At 37.8% G+C, this 18,784-nt stretch overlaps 1 protein-coding gene across 4 annotated transcripts in view; it reads right to left on the minus strand.

Moving 5' to 3' along the window:
• The window catches only part of LOC120310255 (uncharacterized oxidoreductase ZK1290.5-like), a 76,678-nt gene that overhangs the window by 27,138 nt on the left and 30,756 nt on the right, over positions 1 to 18,784 (minus strand). For all 4 annotated transcript variants that reach the window (XM_039348467.1, XM_039348471.1, XM_039348470.1 and 1 more), the window contains exon 4: positions 1,161 to 1,252. In XM_039348467.1, coding sequence (XP_039204401.1) covers positions 1,161 to 1,252 — 92 coding nt within the window. The remainder of the gene's footprint in view (positions 1 to 1,160; positions 1,253 to 18,784) is intronic.

The following is an 18,784-nucleotide window of genomic DNA, read 5'->3' on the forward strand; positions in this document are numbered from 1 at the left end:
ACAGGCTTACAACTGCAGAGACATTCACTTGCTCATCTTCTTCCACCCAAAAAGACTACAATAGAGACCGTTTCCAGTAGTTTCACTGGAGTGTTTTGAGGAAGAGGGAAGTGGCAGAACATCCGGGTGTACCTTTCCATTTCACAGAATCCCCAAACATTAGAGAGTGACCACTGGAGATTTATGGAATGGAAAATCAGTGGGAAAGAAAAGGTCAATCCAAATATTATCTGCCTATTGGAAGAGCTTATCTCTAAGGAAAAATCAAACTGTTTGCACACTGTAGTAGCTTATAAAATTACTTGAATTATTAAAAAAGGAGATTAAGCTGTTTTCTCCGTTTTTCTTAGTGTTATCATTTTCTGTGGATGTTCTTGAGTATTATTATTCCCTATTTTTCCTTAAGACTAACTAATGAAATGAGAAAGATTTTGCAATAATTTTCCATTTAGGATCATCCAATAAATCAAATCAAATGACTTTATTGTGGTTGTCAACTGGTTGAGATAAAAAGGCAAAGAAGAAAAAAGATAGTTTTCAAATATCCAGAACATCCAAATGTAAATCATATATTTTTAAAAATATCACTTTATTGAATTTGGAAATCACATTTCTGAAATTGAGTATCATGGTAATTTAGCCATCAATCCAAATTGGAGAGGAGAGGATTCTGTTCTGCATCCTCATTTCAGAGAGTCATTAATTTACCAGAGAATATTTATAGTTCAGGGTTTTATTGTTTACTTGCAGAATTTCATTACCCAACTAGATAATGTCAACAGTGCTAGAAGGGAGTGGGGTTTGCTCTCTGTTTATATAAAAATGGCTTGTCCAGTCAGTGTTGTTTTCTTCTTGATAGTTTCTTGATTAGGCTACTATTTACAGTTTGATTGCTTGTCTGAATTGGTAGATCCTTGTTTGGGGTACTACCTTACTGCTTGATTGTTGGCCTGGTATTGATATTGGTGTTAATTTTCTGCTTATCTGGGGGTTGATTGCTAGTGAAGAGATATTTTGGTCTTTTTGTTTCCATTTTAGCTTTTAATTGTCTCTTTTGAATGGAATGTGAATGCTGTTTATCTCTATTCCATTAAGTCATTAGTTCATTGTCATTAATTTGCTGGTCAAAGCTATAGGAGCACTATGTATAACATACTCACCTGATTTACATGTGGAGTTACCTGACAGTCCTCCCTCAGCTGTTCCAAGTGTTCAATTAAAAAGTTGCTTACTCCAATTGACTTGCATATACCTTAATGAAAACAGAAAAGGAACTACACATGTGTAACAATTTGTTGTGGCTTTCTAAAACAAAACAAAAGGAAGTGGGTTTAACCTTCTGATATACCCCAAGGAATGTTGAACTTAAAGACAGGCGTTCCAACTTGACCACTTTCCTTCAAATGACCAAAGCCAATGTTACATTTTAAAATTGGGAACTAAAATGCATACGGCAATGGTGAATAGCAGAGATGAGCTTAAATATTTGAAATCCAAATCTTTTCCTTTACATTAAATTGCAGACTCCACACATAATTGTTGAAAATACATATTGATTCTGCATTTAAGTTTGAATATGGTCCACATTAAGAGTTTCAGAAGTAAAAGGTACCTTGGCTGTATCTCAGGAGGCCCTAAGCCAGGGGTGTCAAACTGCAGGCCCATAGGCCGGTTTCATCATACCGAAGCTGCACCCACCCCATTGCTGGTAATGCAAAAAGAGTTGCAATACACTGCAACACGTCATGTGACGTGGCGAGTTTGACACCCGTGCCCTAAGCAAACCAGCCTACTTCAGCTTCAGTCTTCTTCCTACCCCTCTTTTGATTTATAAGGCAAGAAGGCTCAACCTATTCATTTCAAGAATGACGAACTCAGCATCAACCAAAAGACATGAGGAAGAGTGATTACGTACACATCAATGTTTGTAGAACACTCTGCTTGAAAACATTATGGGAAAGGGGCTGTTTGTTGAAAATCAAATATGACAGTATTATCTAAGGATGCTGTCCAATCAAGACGCTTTTAGGAAGCTGTTTTATAATCTAAACACACTGGGGATTCCCTAGTGGATTCAAGTTTCCAGGCTAAATTCTGGGAAAAGCTGATGTAGTGTAAGCAAAGAACAATTGGACTTCACCAGGTTGAAAAGGAGGAAACTGTGTTCTGAGCAATGTGCCAAAAACTAGAGAAAAGTGGAACACTGGTATAATGGGTATAAAGGGGGGGGAGAAACTTCAGGGACAAATAGTTCAAACAGATTTCCAACTCCTTGTAGGTTATTGCTGCAAAAAAGTTCTTATATAACTATGTAACTATGTTTAGGAAGTCAAGAATTAAGGTCTTGAAGCGCACAGATTTTATACTGAGATTTGCATTTCTGATCCTGCCTGCCACCATAATATTCAAGTATCTGAGGTTATAATGCTTTCCAATATAAATGCAAATAAGTGTGCAGACAAGCACATGTGTGAAAGGGAATGTATTAATCTGAATTACATTTAATAGTCCTAAAAACGAGTAAAAGGAAAAGTATGATGAAATTTAACAATAGTTTCCCTAATATTACATGTCACATACTGTAACCAGGCAAACTTGGATAGTGAAGAATACAGTTTTTAAGAGGGAAATATCTGGATGTAAAGAGAGTAACCAGAAGCATTTTTAAACTTTATGAATAATTTGATGTAATCAACAATCAGATATAAAGGGAAGGGATCTTCCCGTTTTTGCAGTTTTTCATATTCATTGTTCATTTTTCTTCTTTCTTTTTATAAGGTTATGGGCATTTATTTTAGATAATAGTGGTGACATCAAAATAAATATTAAGGTTTAGTCTTTTGCAGTGATTTACAACTATTTCTCAAGACAATACAATACGTCTGGTTTTATAGATTCAATTATTTAATTAATGCAGCAATGAATTTAAAATTTCATGACAATTGTCAGTTCCGCTTATTGATGTTTTACATTCCCATCCATCATGTCCATTCTCCATTGTTTTCTTCTTTTATGCAGTTATTAATTTTTTTCCTTAAAATTAAAAAAAAATAGGAAAAAGATTTAAAAAGAAAAAATACTCTATGGAATAAAAAGCCAACGGATAAAATCTAGAGTTTCCAACATCACGCTTCCAGAACTTCTACAATTCTCCAGGTGTCCCAGCGTAACCCAGCCATGAACACTATCAAGTTGAAGAAGGTTTTTTTTTAAAAGACAATCTCTTTTATTAACCCGCTTTATTTTATTTATTCAATTTAGGCAATGTCTGAGTTCAGACTGACTTACAGTTCACAGCACCAATTTCTTTACTAGGAAGCTTCTACACAAAAGAGAATCCTGTTTTGGCTTAAAGTAATTATATGGTAGAACGGGCAATCTGACATTTTCATACTCTGCAGCACTGCTGATTTAAATGTTATCCTCTGTGTACTACATAATATTGGAATGAACGTTTTCTTTGTGCCCTGAACAATGGCAGCAGTATAGTGATTCTCTTTTTTATGGTATTAAGGAATAGAGATCAAGCTCAGGAATGGAGGAAAATTTGCCCTATAAGTAACAAAAAATATAAATTATTTCTATTATAGTCCTTTTAGCCACATTTGCAAGACATAAAAAGGAATTACTGAGAGGCAACAGAAGCATTTTAACTTCCTTAAGATAGCAAAGGCTAATTCAGATTTATTCTTAAGTATATGGTATGAGCACAGAATAGTATAGTAACGAGAGAAACTGTTGGGACTTTATCCCACTCATGTTTAAGAAGAGTTCTTCTATGGCTTCTACCAAATTATAATTGGTATAATGCTCCAAAAAAGAATCTTAATATTTTATTTCTGAACGATCTTGAGACTATTCTGCTCAACCTAAAAAGTGTCTTATACTGACATTTTTGGAAACTACTTGTTCTTTTAGGAATAAAAATAATGAGCTATTGGCCCTATCAGTGTTCATAATCCACATGTATATGAGCTCAGAGTAAATTACTTATTCAATGGAAAACTTTTAAGTGTTTTTAACAAAATAGGTTTTGTTTTGTTTTTAAAGTAATTTTGCTACTGGCAGAACATTTACAGGTATTTTTTTAAGCTTATGAGACAAATATATGGTTTCCTGAAAAAGGTCAGCTAAAGCCAGAAAACTGCATTTAAATATTATTAGCTCTATAATAATGGAAATGGTTTAATTCTGTGTCTGACAGATGGACACAAGTAAAACAAATCTACCAACTAAGATTTCTATATTGTGTATCTATACATGGCCAGAGAGACTGCATGCTAGGTAATTAAGAAACTCCTGACTATCTGGCCAATCCTGTATCCTTTACAGCAGTGATGGCGAACCTTTTAGAGACCAAGTGCCCAAACTGCAACCCAAAACCCACTTACTTATCACTGGGTGCCAGGTGGGCGTGTTCCACTGGATGGGCATGGCTGTGGTAGTCATGGCAGATTGGGTGGGTGTGGCCAAGGTGGGCATGATCACCTCAGTGTTGCTTGTGGGGAGGGACGCCTGTGGGGCTGAGCAGGGTTGGGGGAGATCCAGGGGGTCTCTGGCAAGTGGGGTGGTGGGCAGGTTGTTCGTCCTGTGGGGTGAAGCGAGGCAAGGCGTGGGGGTGCCATTGTCACAGGGCAAGGTGAGGCAGGGGCCGGGGCGGCTGCTGCCTGACACCATCAGCCCCTGCACACAGAGGCCAGTGAGCGCATGGGTGCTGGGATGCATCCAGCCATGTGGGACCTCGGCGAGTTAGCGGACAGCTGGTTGAAGAGGGACGGTTGCCATCTCCGGGGCATGGTGCACGTGCCCACAGAGAGGCTCTGAGTGCTGCCTCTGGCACACGTGTCATAGGTTCACCACCACTGCTTTACAGTATCTCTGAAAAATCCTGGCAAATGGGTAAAACATCTTATAACTGGAAGAGGAAAATGATGTCCTTATTTTACAAATGGGATCCCAGAAATGTAGACCATTTCATCTTTAATCAGCTTTTTAGAAAATTCTAGAGCAGATAATAGAAGAATGGCTTTATTAGCATTTTGAAACATTGTGATGATAATCAGAGTCCATCATAAATTTCCAAGAACTAGTTTTGTCAATCTTAATCTCAATTTCAATCTCTCACTCCCTCTCCTAGGAAGCAAGCAATGGTAAACCATTTCCAAAATCTTGCCAAGAAAACGGCAAAGACATCTCCAGGCAGTCACCAGGAGTTAATACTGACTCATAGACAGACAGACAGACAGGGCTTCCTCGGTGGACTATGGAAAACCTGTGGACAAATATATTTTGATTTCAAAAAAATGTTTCAAAAGGCGTTTTGAACATCAACAGTTCCTCATCAAATTGGAGAGATATTAAGTATCAAAAGGTTCAGACCTGGACCCAATGTTCTCTAACATCTTTGTAAAAGATTGGATAAAAGGTATAGGAATTCTTATAAAATCTCACAATCATACAAAACTGGGCCAATAGCTAATAATAAGTAGAAGGCAAATAGCATTCAATTTTTTTTATAGGTTAGAGCAGTGGTTCTCAATCTTTTCTTCACCACAGACCCCCATAGCCACGGACCCCCAAGACTTAACTCAAGTTTTAAATCATAGCATTTCTTCAAGCCTTCGCAGACTCCCTGTGGTAACATCGCACCCTTTCTCCCCAGAGGTCCACGGACCACAGGCTGAGAATCACTAGGTTAGAGAAATGAGTTGAAAATAACAGACTGAAGAGAATAAACACAATGGTTAGATTAATACAACATTCAGGTATAAGCCACAATTCACAAAACATAAACTAGATTCATATAAGCTAAGCCAAACCAAATGCTCTGTCTTCGTGTAAGGATTTGATGAATTGCAAGACATAATATATGGCTTAGGTATATGTGAACTAGACCACAAGGGTTTGTTCAACAAATCACACTTAATGCAGTATATTAATTAGCTCTTTATTGGTGGAGTCCAGTGTTTTAATGTGGATTTGCAGGGGGAAAAATTCTTTAATATGGATTTGCAGAAGCCATAAGCACATTTCCCAAAACACTAAGCTAATGCAAATTCAGCACTCTCTTTCTTGTGAAAACAGGAACTGCAGACTGCAACCAGATAACACAGGAAGATTATTAACATACTAATGAATTGGCACATAGCCATTTGAGGCATGAAATCACTAGTGATTTGTCTTGTCACCAAAACCCCACATAAATGGAAAGAACCTGACCATTAGAAACAGCTGTGTTGTCAACCCACTATGTCTGCATGACTTTTATTAATACTAATAGGATCTCAGAATATATAATGGGATGAAAACCTACCTTAATCCAAGATTTAAATATAAATACCTATTAGCATAAATTAAAAATTTGCAATTCAGATTCACTCTTCAGCTTGCACTTGCATACTAAATAAAAGCAGCAACGTATCATCTTGGCTTTTTACATAACTATAATTGAACACAAAAGCAGAGATTCTGTAACACTTAACATTCACAATTCAGCTTTTATTGTTGACAGACTGACCCTGTGCCTTGGCACAGCATTACTGATTTCACAGATTTGTTGTATGGATAGAATAGATCATAAATGGAGAAGCCTGGCATCTTTAGAAAGAGGCAAAATATAAATACAATGAATAAATACATGTAACGAATTCACTGATGGATGTTCCTGTGATTAGAGAATGCCAACACTCAACATATAGATCCTAGACTTGCCACATTTATAATTTGCACTATATAAAGGATACATTAATCAAGTTTCCTACTTGCGACAAAGTTGTATGCTTCAAAACTAATATCTGAATGTATTTTTTAGTAAAAGAGCTTAAGAAACTCTTTGTAAATTGAGCTTATAAAGTTGTACAGCTAAACTCGCTTAATGACTTCCCTGTTTAGCAACTGCCTGAAGTTATGATGGCACTGAAAAAGTAACTTTACAACCAATCCTCACTTTTAGGAGCACTACAGTGCCCCACAGTCACATAATCACCATCTGTGACTTCCCCATTGGCTTTCGACAAGTAGAGTCAATGGAGAATCCGGCAGAAAAAAATCACAAGCCATGATCATGTGACATTGCTCTTCACAACTTGCGGTGATTCACTTAATGACTGAAGAGAGATCATAAGCCTGTTGCGGTCACATGATGTTTTGCAATTTAGCAATTGTGGTTGCTAAATGAGGACTATTTGTGTAGTCTAATTACAGATTAATCCTTGACTTATAACCATAATTAGGACTGGAGTCTTGGTTGAACAAGTGATCCTTAAGTGAGACATCACATCTCATGACCACTTCGCTCAACCATCACAATCCAGTTACAGGTTATTAAGCAGAGTCTCATATAAGGAACATGGGATGGGGGGGCTCACAGGGCAGGGAAGGTCCAGCATAGAATTTGGCAAAGCTGTCATAGCCCAAGAAGTTCAGGCTGTTCCTTCCCCACCAGGCCCTGGAGGATTCCCTCCCCACCAGGGTTTACCTTTAGTGTTTTTCTCCAGCTACTGGAAGGTGCACTCCACCTATGCAAGACGTGGCCTTTTTACTGAGGCCGCCTTGTGCCATTCTCCAAGCGGGCTCCATTCTCTCTCTCTCTCTCTTTTTTTTTAATTAAAAGTTTTAAAAATTTCACACAATATATATCCCCAATCCCTCCTCCCCTCCCCCCCCTCCCCCACTTCCCAAAGCTGATTACAGGGTTACAAATAAGCAAACATAATCTAAATAACATTACCCAACTATACTATTAATCAAATCCATAACATACTTTAACTCCTCTTCAAAATAAATATTAACAAATTGAAAACAAAAATAATTATATGATTCTATAATTATATAATTAAACCATAATACTAAAAGTAATATAATATAAAATATTATATAAAATAAAATAATATAAATTCAATCATATTAAACTATTAATAATAATCTAAAAATTACTCATAAGCAAGATAATGTTTTTCAGTCTGATATTTCTTTTGAATATAATCAATCCATCTTCTCCAAACCGAAATGAATTTTTCTTGTGAATGGTCCTTTAAATAAGAGATTTTTGCCATTTCTGCTAAATTAGACACCTTAAGTATCCATTCTTCCATAGTAGGCAAAATATTTTTCTTCCAATATTGCCCCACCAGTAGTCTTGTAGCTGTTATAAGATTCAACATCAAATTAATTTCTTTAACATCAAAATCTACAATAACACCCAACCAAAATAATTGCGGCGTGAACTTTATCTTTCTCTTAAAAATCTTTTGAATATTCCACCAAATCTTAATCCAAAAAGCTTTTTTTATCTTTACAAGTCCATTCTCAAGGTGCCTCAGAAATCTCCTAGTCTAAGTCACACAATTTGAACAAGGGGGCTTTTAAAGGATGGGGAGAGTAGACCAGATAGGGAGCAGGCTGAGGCCTCCCAGGCCATGGAAGCTTTGCGCATGCTGGTGGGGAGTTAAGAGAGAAATAGGGGACTGGCACCTATTGCAGTGCCTCTGCAGTTATATGTAAGAGGAGGACCAGTGCTTAATGTTTTATCACATGACTACAGGGGCGTTGCAAAGGATATAACTTTGGGCACAGGTGTTAAGTTCAGCACAGTCATAATTTTGGACAGTTGCCAAACAAATGGCCATAAGTCAAGGACAATCCATATTGCCTTATATCAGACCAAACTTAGAGTGACAGATAAACTGTCTTCCTCTTAATGTACCCCTAAAGAAATTATCTAATTAACCAGATTAGTCCTCCTGACCCCATAATCATGATTGCACATCCTTGATGCAAGGTAGCAGAATTTGGCAACTGTACAGGAAACTTTGAAATCAACAATATAACTTGAGTCAAATTCCTCTATTCAGCTAGGCAAAATTTTAAAGATTATCAGAATAAAATATTTAGCCGAGAAAACACAGATATAGATTCGCTTCAGCTGAACTATGTTGGCATAATCTCTGTGATAATGCAATTGTTCTGAATCTGTCCTCCAAGGCTGCCGAGAGATTATTAAAATGAGAACTTAGTGAAGGCCATTGATCATTATAATAGGTAACATTTGGGGGGGGGAGGAGGGAATGTAACTGTGAATTCCCCTAAGTTCTGGATGTATCTTTGTAGATTGGCCCAGTTCACTCTGAAATTCATTAACACTGAGCTGTTGCCTAATTATTTTCAGCTCTAATATTAGCAAAAACTCAAGCACTACTGTTTGGTGCAATTTCATGATTAAAAGTTATTGTAATAGTATCACCAGCATACCTTACATTTTACATGTTTCTGCCAGTGAAATTCTCCCTAGCATTTTTAGATGAGGATCACTGAGATTCCCAAGCAGAGCCCAAGTAGAGACCTGCTTCTTAGCAGCAAACCTTAAATTAGCATATTAACTAGACTCCCTGATAAGTATCACTCAAAACTAATAACCATATTTCAATCTGTGTCCGTTAGCTAGGTTTATAATCCACAATACTGCAATTTGCTTTGGTCAGACTCCCAAAGGTTAAATCTATGGTTAAAAAAAAAAGAAGAGGCAACAGCATTGTAAAAAGTACCGTATATGCCGGCGTATTAGGTGACCCGGCGTATAAGACGACCCCCGTCTTTATCGCCAAGTCGCCTTCCTAGAATGTCTTCTTATACGCCGGAAACTACCAATATTTCCGGCGTATAAGACGACTCGGCGTATAAGACGACCCCCGTCTTTGGCGCCGAGTTTAACGCTTCCGGAAGTCATCTTATACGCCGGCATATACGGTAAGCCTACTGTAAACAAGTGATGGCGAACCTTTTAGAGATCGAGTGCCCAAACTGCAACCCAAAACCCACTTATGCATCGTTGGGTGCCGGCTGGGTATGGCCCATTGGCTAGGTGTGGCCCATTGGGGGTGTGTGGCCCATTGGGTGGGCGTGGCTGCGGTGGTAACGGCAGACTAGGTGGGACTAAAAAGTTCAATCAATCAATTCCAACTTTGCAAGATCTTCTTTTTCCTGCAAGAAGTTGAAATTGACCGATTGATTGAATCTTTTTTTTTTTTTTGCACACGGCAGCAGAGGTCTAAAGCGAAAAGGTTTTATAAAACCCAGCTGAAGGCCTAGGACTGGGGCGATGGCGCGCGTGCCCACAGAGAGGGCTCTGAGTGCCGCCTCTGGCACCCGTGCCATAGGTTTGCCACCACTGCTATAGACTATGCAAATAAATTAATTTCCCAAAAGTAGTCTAAACAGCCAGTATTCTATTGCAGCATGGAAAGATATGGGTTAGCAAACTCTGTAATATTTTTCCATTAATTGATATTGCCTCAAAGAATTACACAATTTACAATTACTTCTGTCCTACAATTAGAACACCAGAGGCAGTAATTTTGATAAGGGTACATCAAGCCAGCTGTTCTCTTCCAGCCATGCCATGCCAGTAACAATGACCACCCTTGTTTACTTTATTAATCTATCTTATGTACAGTACATATTATAGCACTATCCTTCCAATGGACTCATATTTCTATCAAGCAAATGTTACACAGCAGTAATCCACAGTTGAGAGAAGCAATTTCAGCGGTAACTCAAATAATACAGCACCTATTAACAGGCAAAACAAAGAAATTTTAATATTTCTTTTGATGGATAGAAAAAACTGGGTTATGTTTATTTCAAACAGTTTATTTATCTGCTTGCTTCTCTTAATATGCACTTATATCCAGATTTGCTAATTTTACACATATGCTAATGGTACAGGTTATATACTAGCTTTTTATCCTAAATTTCACTGCAAAACGTATAGATAAATGCTGCCTACAAGTCAGTCCTGACTTCTGGTGACTATCTGCAGTCTTTTGGAAGTGCTTTCTTCTTCCTAGGTTGAGAGTCACCCAAGCTGGCTTTGTGTCTAAAGTAGGACTAGAATTCCCAGACCGCCAGTTTCTAGCCTGCTGCCTTAACCATTTCGCCAACTTTCTCTCTTTTATTTCAAAACAGTCTACAACTTTACACTTTATCAGAACCAACCTACAAAATGGCTTGCAATACTACAAATAAGCTTGCTTCATTGGAAACTTTTCCAAAAGGATCGCACAAGGAGAGGAAGACAGAGGGGAATAATCCAGCCACTAACTTGCAGTGCTCAGTCCAATCTTCTTTTGCACAGATAAGACTGAACTTTCGCTACATTTACTGTGATTGACTTTCACAAAGGTATGTTAGGTGGCATTTACCTAAAATATGGTTACTATGTCTTGCAAATGAAGACACCTGTCCTTGAAGAAAAAGTTTCACAAGACGACGAAAGAAAAAAGAAACAAGAGTTTTTCCCTTCAGGGTGGTTTTCTATGCAAATAGCGCAATACGGCCCACAATAAAATTAGCTTCTTGAAAGAACAAATGTTAAATTATGTTAAGTAATTTTCCTAGTGTGTTGTTTTCCATCAGACACCAAATAGGATGGAGGGAAAACAATCTGCTTTTGCAGCAGAAGACAATACAAATCAGTGTGAAATATGTTTTATATATAGATTTACCAAAATTTATTGAAGCAGAATCTTTTAAAAATTTGATATAAATCAGACATAAACACATTTACTTATGTGTAAGAAGATACATATTCCTACCCTCCAACTTCTAGTCAAAACAATTTTGCCAGAAAAATGTGACAATTCTCATCACCTCCATATAAACATGACCATGATGAAAGCTAGAAGAATCAGAGAGAGCTCATGATTTACAGATCTTCTTCTCTTCCAGAAAATCAGCAGTATTGCTTTATTTAAGAGCCTCCCAAAACCTGGAGATGGCATTGATTGTCTTAAATCAGCCTCTCTGAATCTGGGCTTGCCAGATGTAAGAGAATCAATGCCATCTCCATGTTTTGGGATACTCTTAAATAAAGTGATACTAGTAAACTTCTGGAACAGAAGGAGATCTGTAAATCATGAGCATTCTCTGATTCTTCTAGCTTTCATTATGGTCCCTTGTCAAATAAGGAAATTCATGCTGTTATAACGACATCCCTTTTCTGTCATCAGAACTCAAGCAAATACTTGACCTTACTCCCTTCCAAATCTGTATTATGCAAGTGATAGTTTAGCTAAACACTATACAATATTTGTTGTTCAGAAAAAAATGGTCTTCAAACAAACTCCATGTAAAGATCAAAAAGAAGAGAGAAAAACACTCTATACACAGAGTAAGAGGGACACGCTGATCTTTTTAACAGCAAGATTCATAAATAAATGGTCTCAGTAGCAAAGCTTTGTTTGACTACAATAGCAAGTCTTATCTTTCCTAAACACTGCCATGGGTGTATATCAAGAATTTTAAAACTTGAACATTAATAGTACCATTTTCATACATCAAAAATACTTTTCAAAAGTTTTTCTGAATCATATTATATTTATAATATTAGAAGCTCAAAAGCTACACAGTATACCATACTGCCTGACTCACTAGAGGAAGAGTAAAAAAAAAAAAAACTTACTCAAGAAATGCCCCTTCAGTTCTCAGATCATTGGCTTTTTCCCAACAGAAGCTTTATGACAATCTGAATAATGGACAGTCAACAAGTATACAAATAGAAATGATGGAGATTAGAACCTGTACTGTGGAACAATCAACGTTCTCTGGAGACTATGTATTCTTATGGTCTACTGTATGCAGAGATGAATTCAATGGAAGAAAACAGGAATTGGCTGGGAGGAAACAAACTGAAACTTAATCAAGATAGAGTGTCATGAGTTAATGAACTGAAGGAAAAGATACTGTTTATCCTGTAAGGGATTGCCCCTTGAAAAATTAAGAAAAAATGTGAGAACTTCTTCAACACTGTTTTGAAAGAACAGGTAACAGCAACCACTAGGAATATGGGTAGACCTTGCTTAACAATTGCTCTGTTTGAAGTTTGAAGCTGAAGTGAATATATCAGATCTGGAAGCTAAATCCATAAGTGTTACTCTTTGGATACTTTGGATGTCATTCCTTTCACACAATCCACTGATAGCAACATTTCCCTCTGACCAGATGTTGAAGCAAATAACCCAATCTCAAGCCCTTTAAGAAGATATAACTCCAAAGAGAGGGAAACAGGAAGGCACAAATATCAGCAGTGCACAACAAATTCCTCAAGTGTAAAGCTCATAGGAACTACAGAGCTGGGGGAGGGCAAATGTCAGTATGCACTTAATTCCCCTTCTGCTATTATATTCCCTAGTTACAAAATATTGCTTATATTACATATCTCAAAACTTAAGAGGCTATCAAAGATCATCTTCTCTAATTTCCTCAAGAGGAAAAAAGGCATTTATAAACAGATTGAATTGGACCGAGGCATCTGCAAAGCGTCCACTTTCACATTAGTTTTTTATGGCTTGAGTTACAACTTCATTTTATCCATCTATGGAATTTCCCATTTCCTTTAAATATATTTTCTTGTACAGTATTATGATTTATATCAGTCCTTTGTGGTAGGCCAACTCAAGACACAGGCCCACAAGGATTCCAGAAATAACAGACTCTGGAAAACCCATCCAAGTTTTTTTCTCTCCCATTTTACATTGAACAAAATCAAGGTGGAATTATTTTGAGTTTCTTTTACATGCTTTTCTTTTTCTTTCTTTCTTTCTTTCTTTCTTTTTCTTTCTTTCTTTCTTCCTTCCTTCCTTCCTTCCTTCCTTCCTTCCTTCCTTCCTTCCTTCTTTCCTTTCTTCCTTCCTTCCTTTGGACTGTATTAACTTTTCTACAAGTCCTTTCCTTAATATTCATTCAATATATCTCATTCAATCTCCTTAACATCTTGCTCAATCCTTCCCTATCATCAAAGTCAGCTCTAAATTCCTTTACCTTTAGTTCATTTGTTGATTTTTATGCCATGTTCTTCCAAAAGCTCAAGACAGCTTACATGGGGGATATTCCTTCATTTCACCTGCAACAATAGCAATCCTGTTGCATATTTTTTTTTTAATGTATTTTCCAAACTTACAGGCCACCAATCTCACAGAATAATTTCACTCCACTATAACGGCTTTCATATCTCCTTTTTACAAATAACTTTAAAACATTATTTTACGACAGTCAAAAAATGATTCTTATAATGAGCCACAGTAGGAGAACTTGGGAAACATTCTCCTCCTCTTAAATGAATGGTACATATAAAAAGTAATTAAGTGCAAAGAAACGTAAGTTTATGTAGTCTCCTCCAGTTTGGTAACCTTCAGAGACATGGAGCTAAAGCTCCCTCAGCTCCAGTCAACATAACCAACTGCGTACAATGGAAAGAGTTATAGGAGTCTTAGACTAACTATCTGGGGGATATCAAACTGAAGCACGCTAGATTTTCAGTTTCTAAGTAAATATGCTTGAATCTACAGGTAGCGCGTTCTTATACTTATGATACGAGATAAATGGACCTACTAGATCATAAAAGTATACACTTATAATCTCAGTTATATGGAGAAATGCCATAAATTAATGGGGTACAGTTAGAGGAAATGAAATCCAGCTGTGCCACTAGTGGTAATAAAGTATGCCTAATATATTTGGAATGAAAGATGTCACGAAGAACTTTCAATATCCACTGTTTTATAAAGCTTGCCATTGGGCTCCTCCTCGAAATGAAACTGTTTTGCCAGGCCATTCCTCATTTGCCTCACGTCTCATCCACATTTGCAAAGCTGGAATGGCAGAAAAATTCTCAGAAAGTTGCCACTGCTGCTTGTTTTACTTAAATATGCCTGACCTGAAGAGACAGGGTCAAAAGTAAGTGAAGGTAGCCTTAGGATAAGATGACATATCATGCTCCAAAGGACAAGCCATGGGACTAGTCAGAGCTTTGGGATAAGCAGGGGCTTACTCCCATACTGATAAAGCACTGTGTCAGGAAGAGATGCACATAACAGGAATGAACAAGTCTCTTCTGCTTATCACAGCAACTGATAACAAGCTGTGAAGGTTTGACATGTCTAGTGTCCCTTTCATAACACCTGCTGGTGAATTTGCGAGAATGCAAAAGATTTTCACAAATCTCACCCCCTTTCTTTATGCTAATTTCAACATGTAGTCTACACTAGGATATTTTACAAAGTTATTTAGATCTTGGGGTAGTTCCAACTTTAAAATGACCATTAAACTAAAAATCAAAATTTAGTGCTGTTGGAATTGGAACCTAGTTATTATCCTAGGAAGGAAGGAGAGCGTAGCAAGCAGGGTAGTGCTCAGGGGAAGATTCAGTGTGCGTAATATTACTATTACTAAGATAATACATTCTGATAGTCAATCAGGGAGATGTAAAGCACCATTTCAACAAAGATTTGTCATAGTTTAATTGATATATAGACTCAGATCTAATAGTCAACTGCATATGCACTACCATATGGCAAACAATACCACAGAATAATCAGCAGCATTATATCAGAATCATAAGCACAACTTTGGAATTTATTTATTTGTTTGTACCCTGCCTTTTACAAATAACTCAGGGTAGCAAACCTATCCAACATCCTCCCTCTTCCTGGTTTCCCTGCAACAACAAAACCTGTGAGTTGAATTGGGCTGAGAGAGTTGACTGGACCAAGTTGTTTAGGACAGAGATCCCCAACCTTTTGAGCACCAGGGACCAGTTCCGTGGAGAAGGGTTTTTCCCGCAGACTGGAGGGGGCGTGGTTTTGTGTGCTGCCTGCATCCTACGGATAGGGCTTTGCTTGTTTGTGCGGACCAGTTGCTGGCATGTCGCGGTCCAGTACAGGTCCACGGATCGGGGGTTGGGGACCCCTGGTTTAGCAGACCCTTTTAGCCATGTCCTGGATGTCCACTCTGGAGCAGTAGCACATAACTAAAAGCATCCCAGGAGAGAGGAATATGTTTTAGCAATTCAGTAAAAGGAATCTATATGATTTGACATCATGTACCTATGTTTGTTTGTAGGAAAGATCTGAAATAAAAACTTCTTCAAGTCTCATTCTTCTAATGTAATCCAATACATATTTACCCAGAAGTAAATGAGAATGTTCAGTAGTACTTACTCTTTGCATGGATATATGTAAGGATTGCAAAGGCTGAGCAATCAAACAAAGAATGTAAATTAAAAAACAGTTCAAGAAATCCCAGATCAGTGCCGTAAGACAAATAGTACGATTAAGTATTATCTGAATGTCAACTGAAAGTTTAGTGGTTAATTATGCAAATGAATTATTTAATCCTTTTTCTCCTCATAGGCTACTGCATTTAAACCTCTACGTTTATTAACATTTGCCTATCATTTCAGAAACACATGGCCAGAGGTTCTAAAATTCAGCTTCACACAAGACAGAAAAATGATGATTTGTTGAGCAGATGAGACCAGAAAACACACAGGCTATTTTAACTCACATGAGATTTACATGCCATTAATTTGAATAATGTAAGAAGGAAAATAGCAAATAGCATGCAAGGGTGGATGGCTCCATAATAAGTAAAAAGCTCTGAATTATAGTGATAAATTAAGGTAGCTTCCAACATCCAATTTTAATTCCTCATAAAATATTCAACCTAGTACAGACAGATAGTCTAGTGGAATCAATACACATAAGGAAATGATAGAAAGGAACAGCAAAGGTAGGGATATTATCTAGCTGATTCATGAAAACTAGTCATTAATTTTTGGACATAAAGCAGCAAAACCAGAATCTAATATTTTTCCTGTTGGTCTAGACAGAGAAGGAAGGAAAGCCCAAAGTGAATCTGATATAGATTGGGCTTTGCATACAAACAAAAATTACAGACCTTCCCAATAGCCAACGAGAAATACAATATTCTGGCTTGTTTGTTCAAACAAAAGCTGGGACTTAAGAGGCCAATAAAAGAACCTAACTTCTACTGATTCCTTTTCAAGTGAAACTGATCTGCATAGTTATGGTTTACAGACAAAAACTTCTCTCAAAAATTAATGTGGACATGGAGAATTCTTGGGCACAATAGTGTATTATCTCAATTAATGTCTTAACCAGAAATGTGTGATCAATAAGTTTAGGAATGCAGCCGATCCCTTTTACTTTATTTCCTATTCATTTATTTTTCACATTTTTTAACCATCCATCTCCCTCAGAGATAAAGGCTTTTATTTATAAAGCTTTTACTATTGTTTTAATTATTGATTTATCACTTCAGCAACATTAATAAGAGGAGAAAAATAAGAGGAAAAAAAATTTCCCTTTTCATTGGCCATGATCATCAAGGATATAAAGTTGTGCCTCCCTGTCTTTAGTTCAACAATCAGAAATAAATCTAACAATCTTTCATAAACAAGAATTAACCATCCTATTGAAAAGGACTTCTTCTTATAGAAAATATTTTTGTTAACATTCCAAAACCTGCTGCAGTTTTTAATGGCTTCAGTTAAACTTTGGAAAAATTGCATAACGTAAAGTAGATTCCTGAGTTTGTGATATCAAGATGACAAGAACCCTAATTTCAATTATATCTAAAACTTGAGAGGATGATGGCATCATGAAGTCTGAGAATCCTTTTCTTATTGTATTCTTGTGGTTCACTATGTTTTTCATTTTTGTTCATATAATGCAGCTTTTTACAAAATGTCTTGGTATAACCCAGTGATGGCGAACCTTTTAGAGACCGAGTGCCCAAACTGCAACCCAAAACCCACTTATGCATCGTCGGGTGCCGGGTGGGTGTGACCCATTGAGTGGGTGAGGCCCATTGGGTGGGTATGGCCCATTGGGTGGGCATGGCTGTGGTGGTAACAGCAGACTGGGTGGGACTAAAAAGTTCAATCAATCAATTCCAACTTTGCAAGATCTTTTTTTTTTCCACAAGATGAAATTGACTGATTGATTAAACCCTTTTTTTTTTTTGCACACGGCGGTGGAGGCCTAAAGCAAAAAGGTTTTATAAAACCCAGCTGAAGGCCTAGGACTGGGGCGACGGTGCGCGTGCCCACAGAGAGGGCTCTGAGTGCTGCCTCTAGCACCCGTGCCATAGGTTCGCCACCACTGGTATAACCCATTTAACTATTTAGATATTTCTCATTTTGAAGGACTAACATGATGAATTATTGTCAGAACCACTTATGACTTAATTTGAGCAAAGGTTTGAGAAAAGAAATTCAATCCTCACCCAAAAAGATACTATAAAACAGGGGTCCCCGACCTATGGGCCTTGGCCCGGTACTGGGCTGCAGGCTCTTGGCCAGTGGGCTGCAGAAATGGCTGGCCAGGGCATGCATGCATGGGCGCGCATTCCCTCTCCACTCGTGCTAGCACCCACAGCCCTGTTTGTTCATGCGTGCAGGCCCGAATGGGAATGCTAGCGCAGGTGGGGTGGACACCCAATTTGGGCATGCGCGAATAGGTCGCTAGCGCAGGGAATGTGCATGGCCCATTTGTGCATGCATGAACGGGTGCTCGCCACTGCGGGGGTGCACGGCCATTCATGCATACGCATGGCACCAGCGCATTGTGCCTGTGCAAATGCGGCCGCTAATACACCAGTGGGCATGGCCCCATTTGCGTGTGTGCATATGTGCACACACACAATAATTTGGAAGCTGTTCTTCCCTGCGTGCCGTGAGCCCAGAAAGGTTGGAGAACTCTGCTGTAAAACGCAACTAATAGTCTTCCTCTTCAATTGTACTTCTTTGCTGAATTAGCAAACTAATGCCCATGTCTTAAAAACTACAAATACAAAATTGCTACACAGATAAAATTTTCATCCATCATCACAAACCCTCTTTGGGGCCTATCAGAGTTCCCCATTGATAATACTAGAACTCAGAATGTTGAAGAGATTACAAACCCTAGAGTCATTGAAGTACTTGGGT

Source organism: Crotalus tigris, unplaced genomic scaffold, assembly GCF_016545835.1.
Source record: "Crotalus tigris isolate CLP2741 ecotype Arizona unplaced genomic scaffold, ASM1654583v1 scf7180000018155.2402879, whole genome shotgun sequence".
NCBI classification, from domain to species: Eukaryota; Metazoa; Chordata; class Lepidosauria; order Squamata; family Viperidae; genus Crotalus; species Crotalus tigris.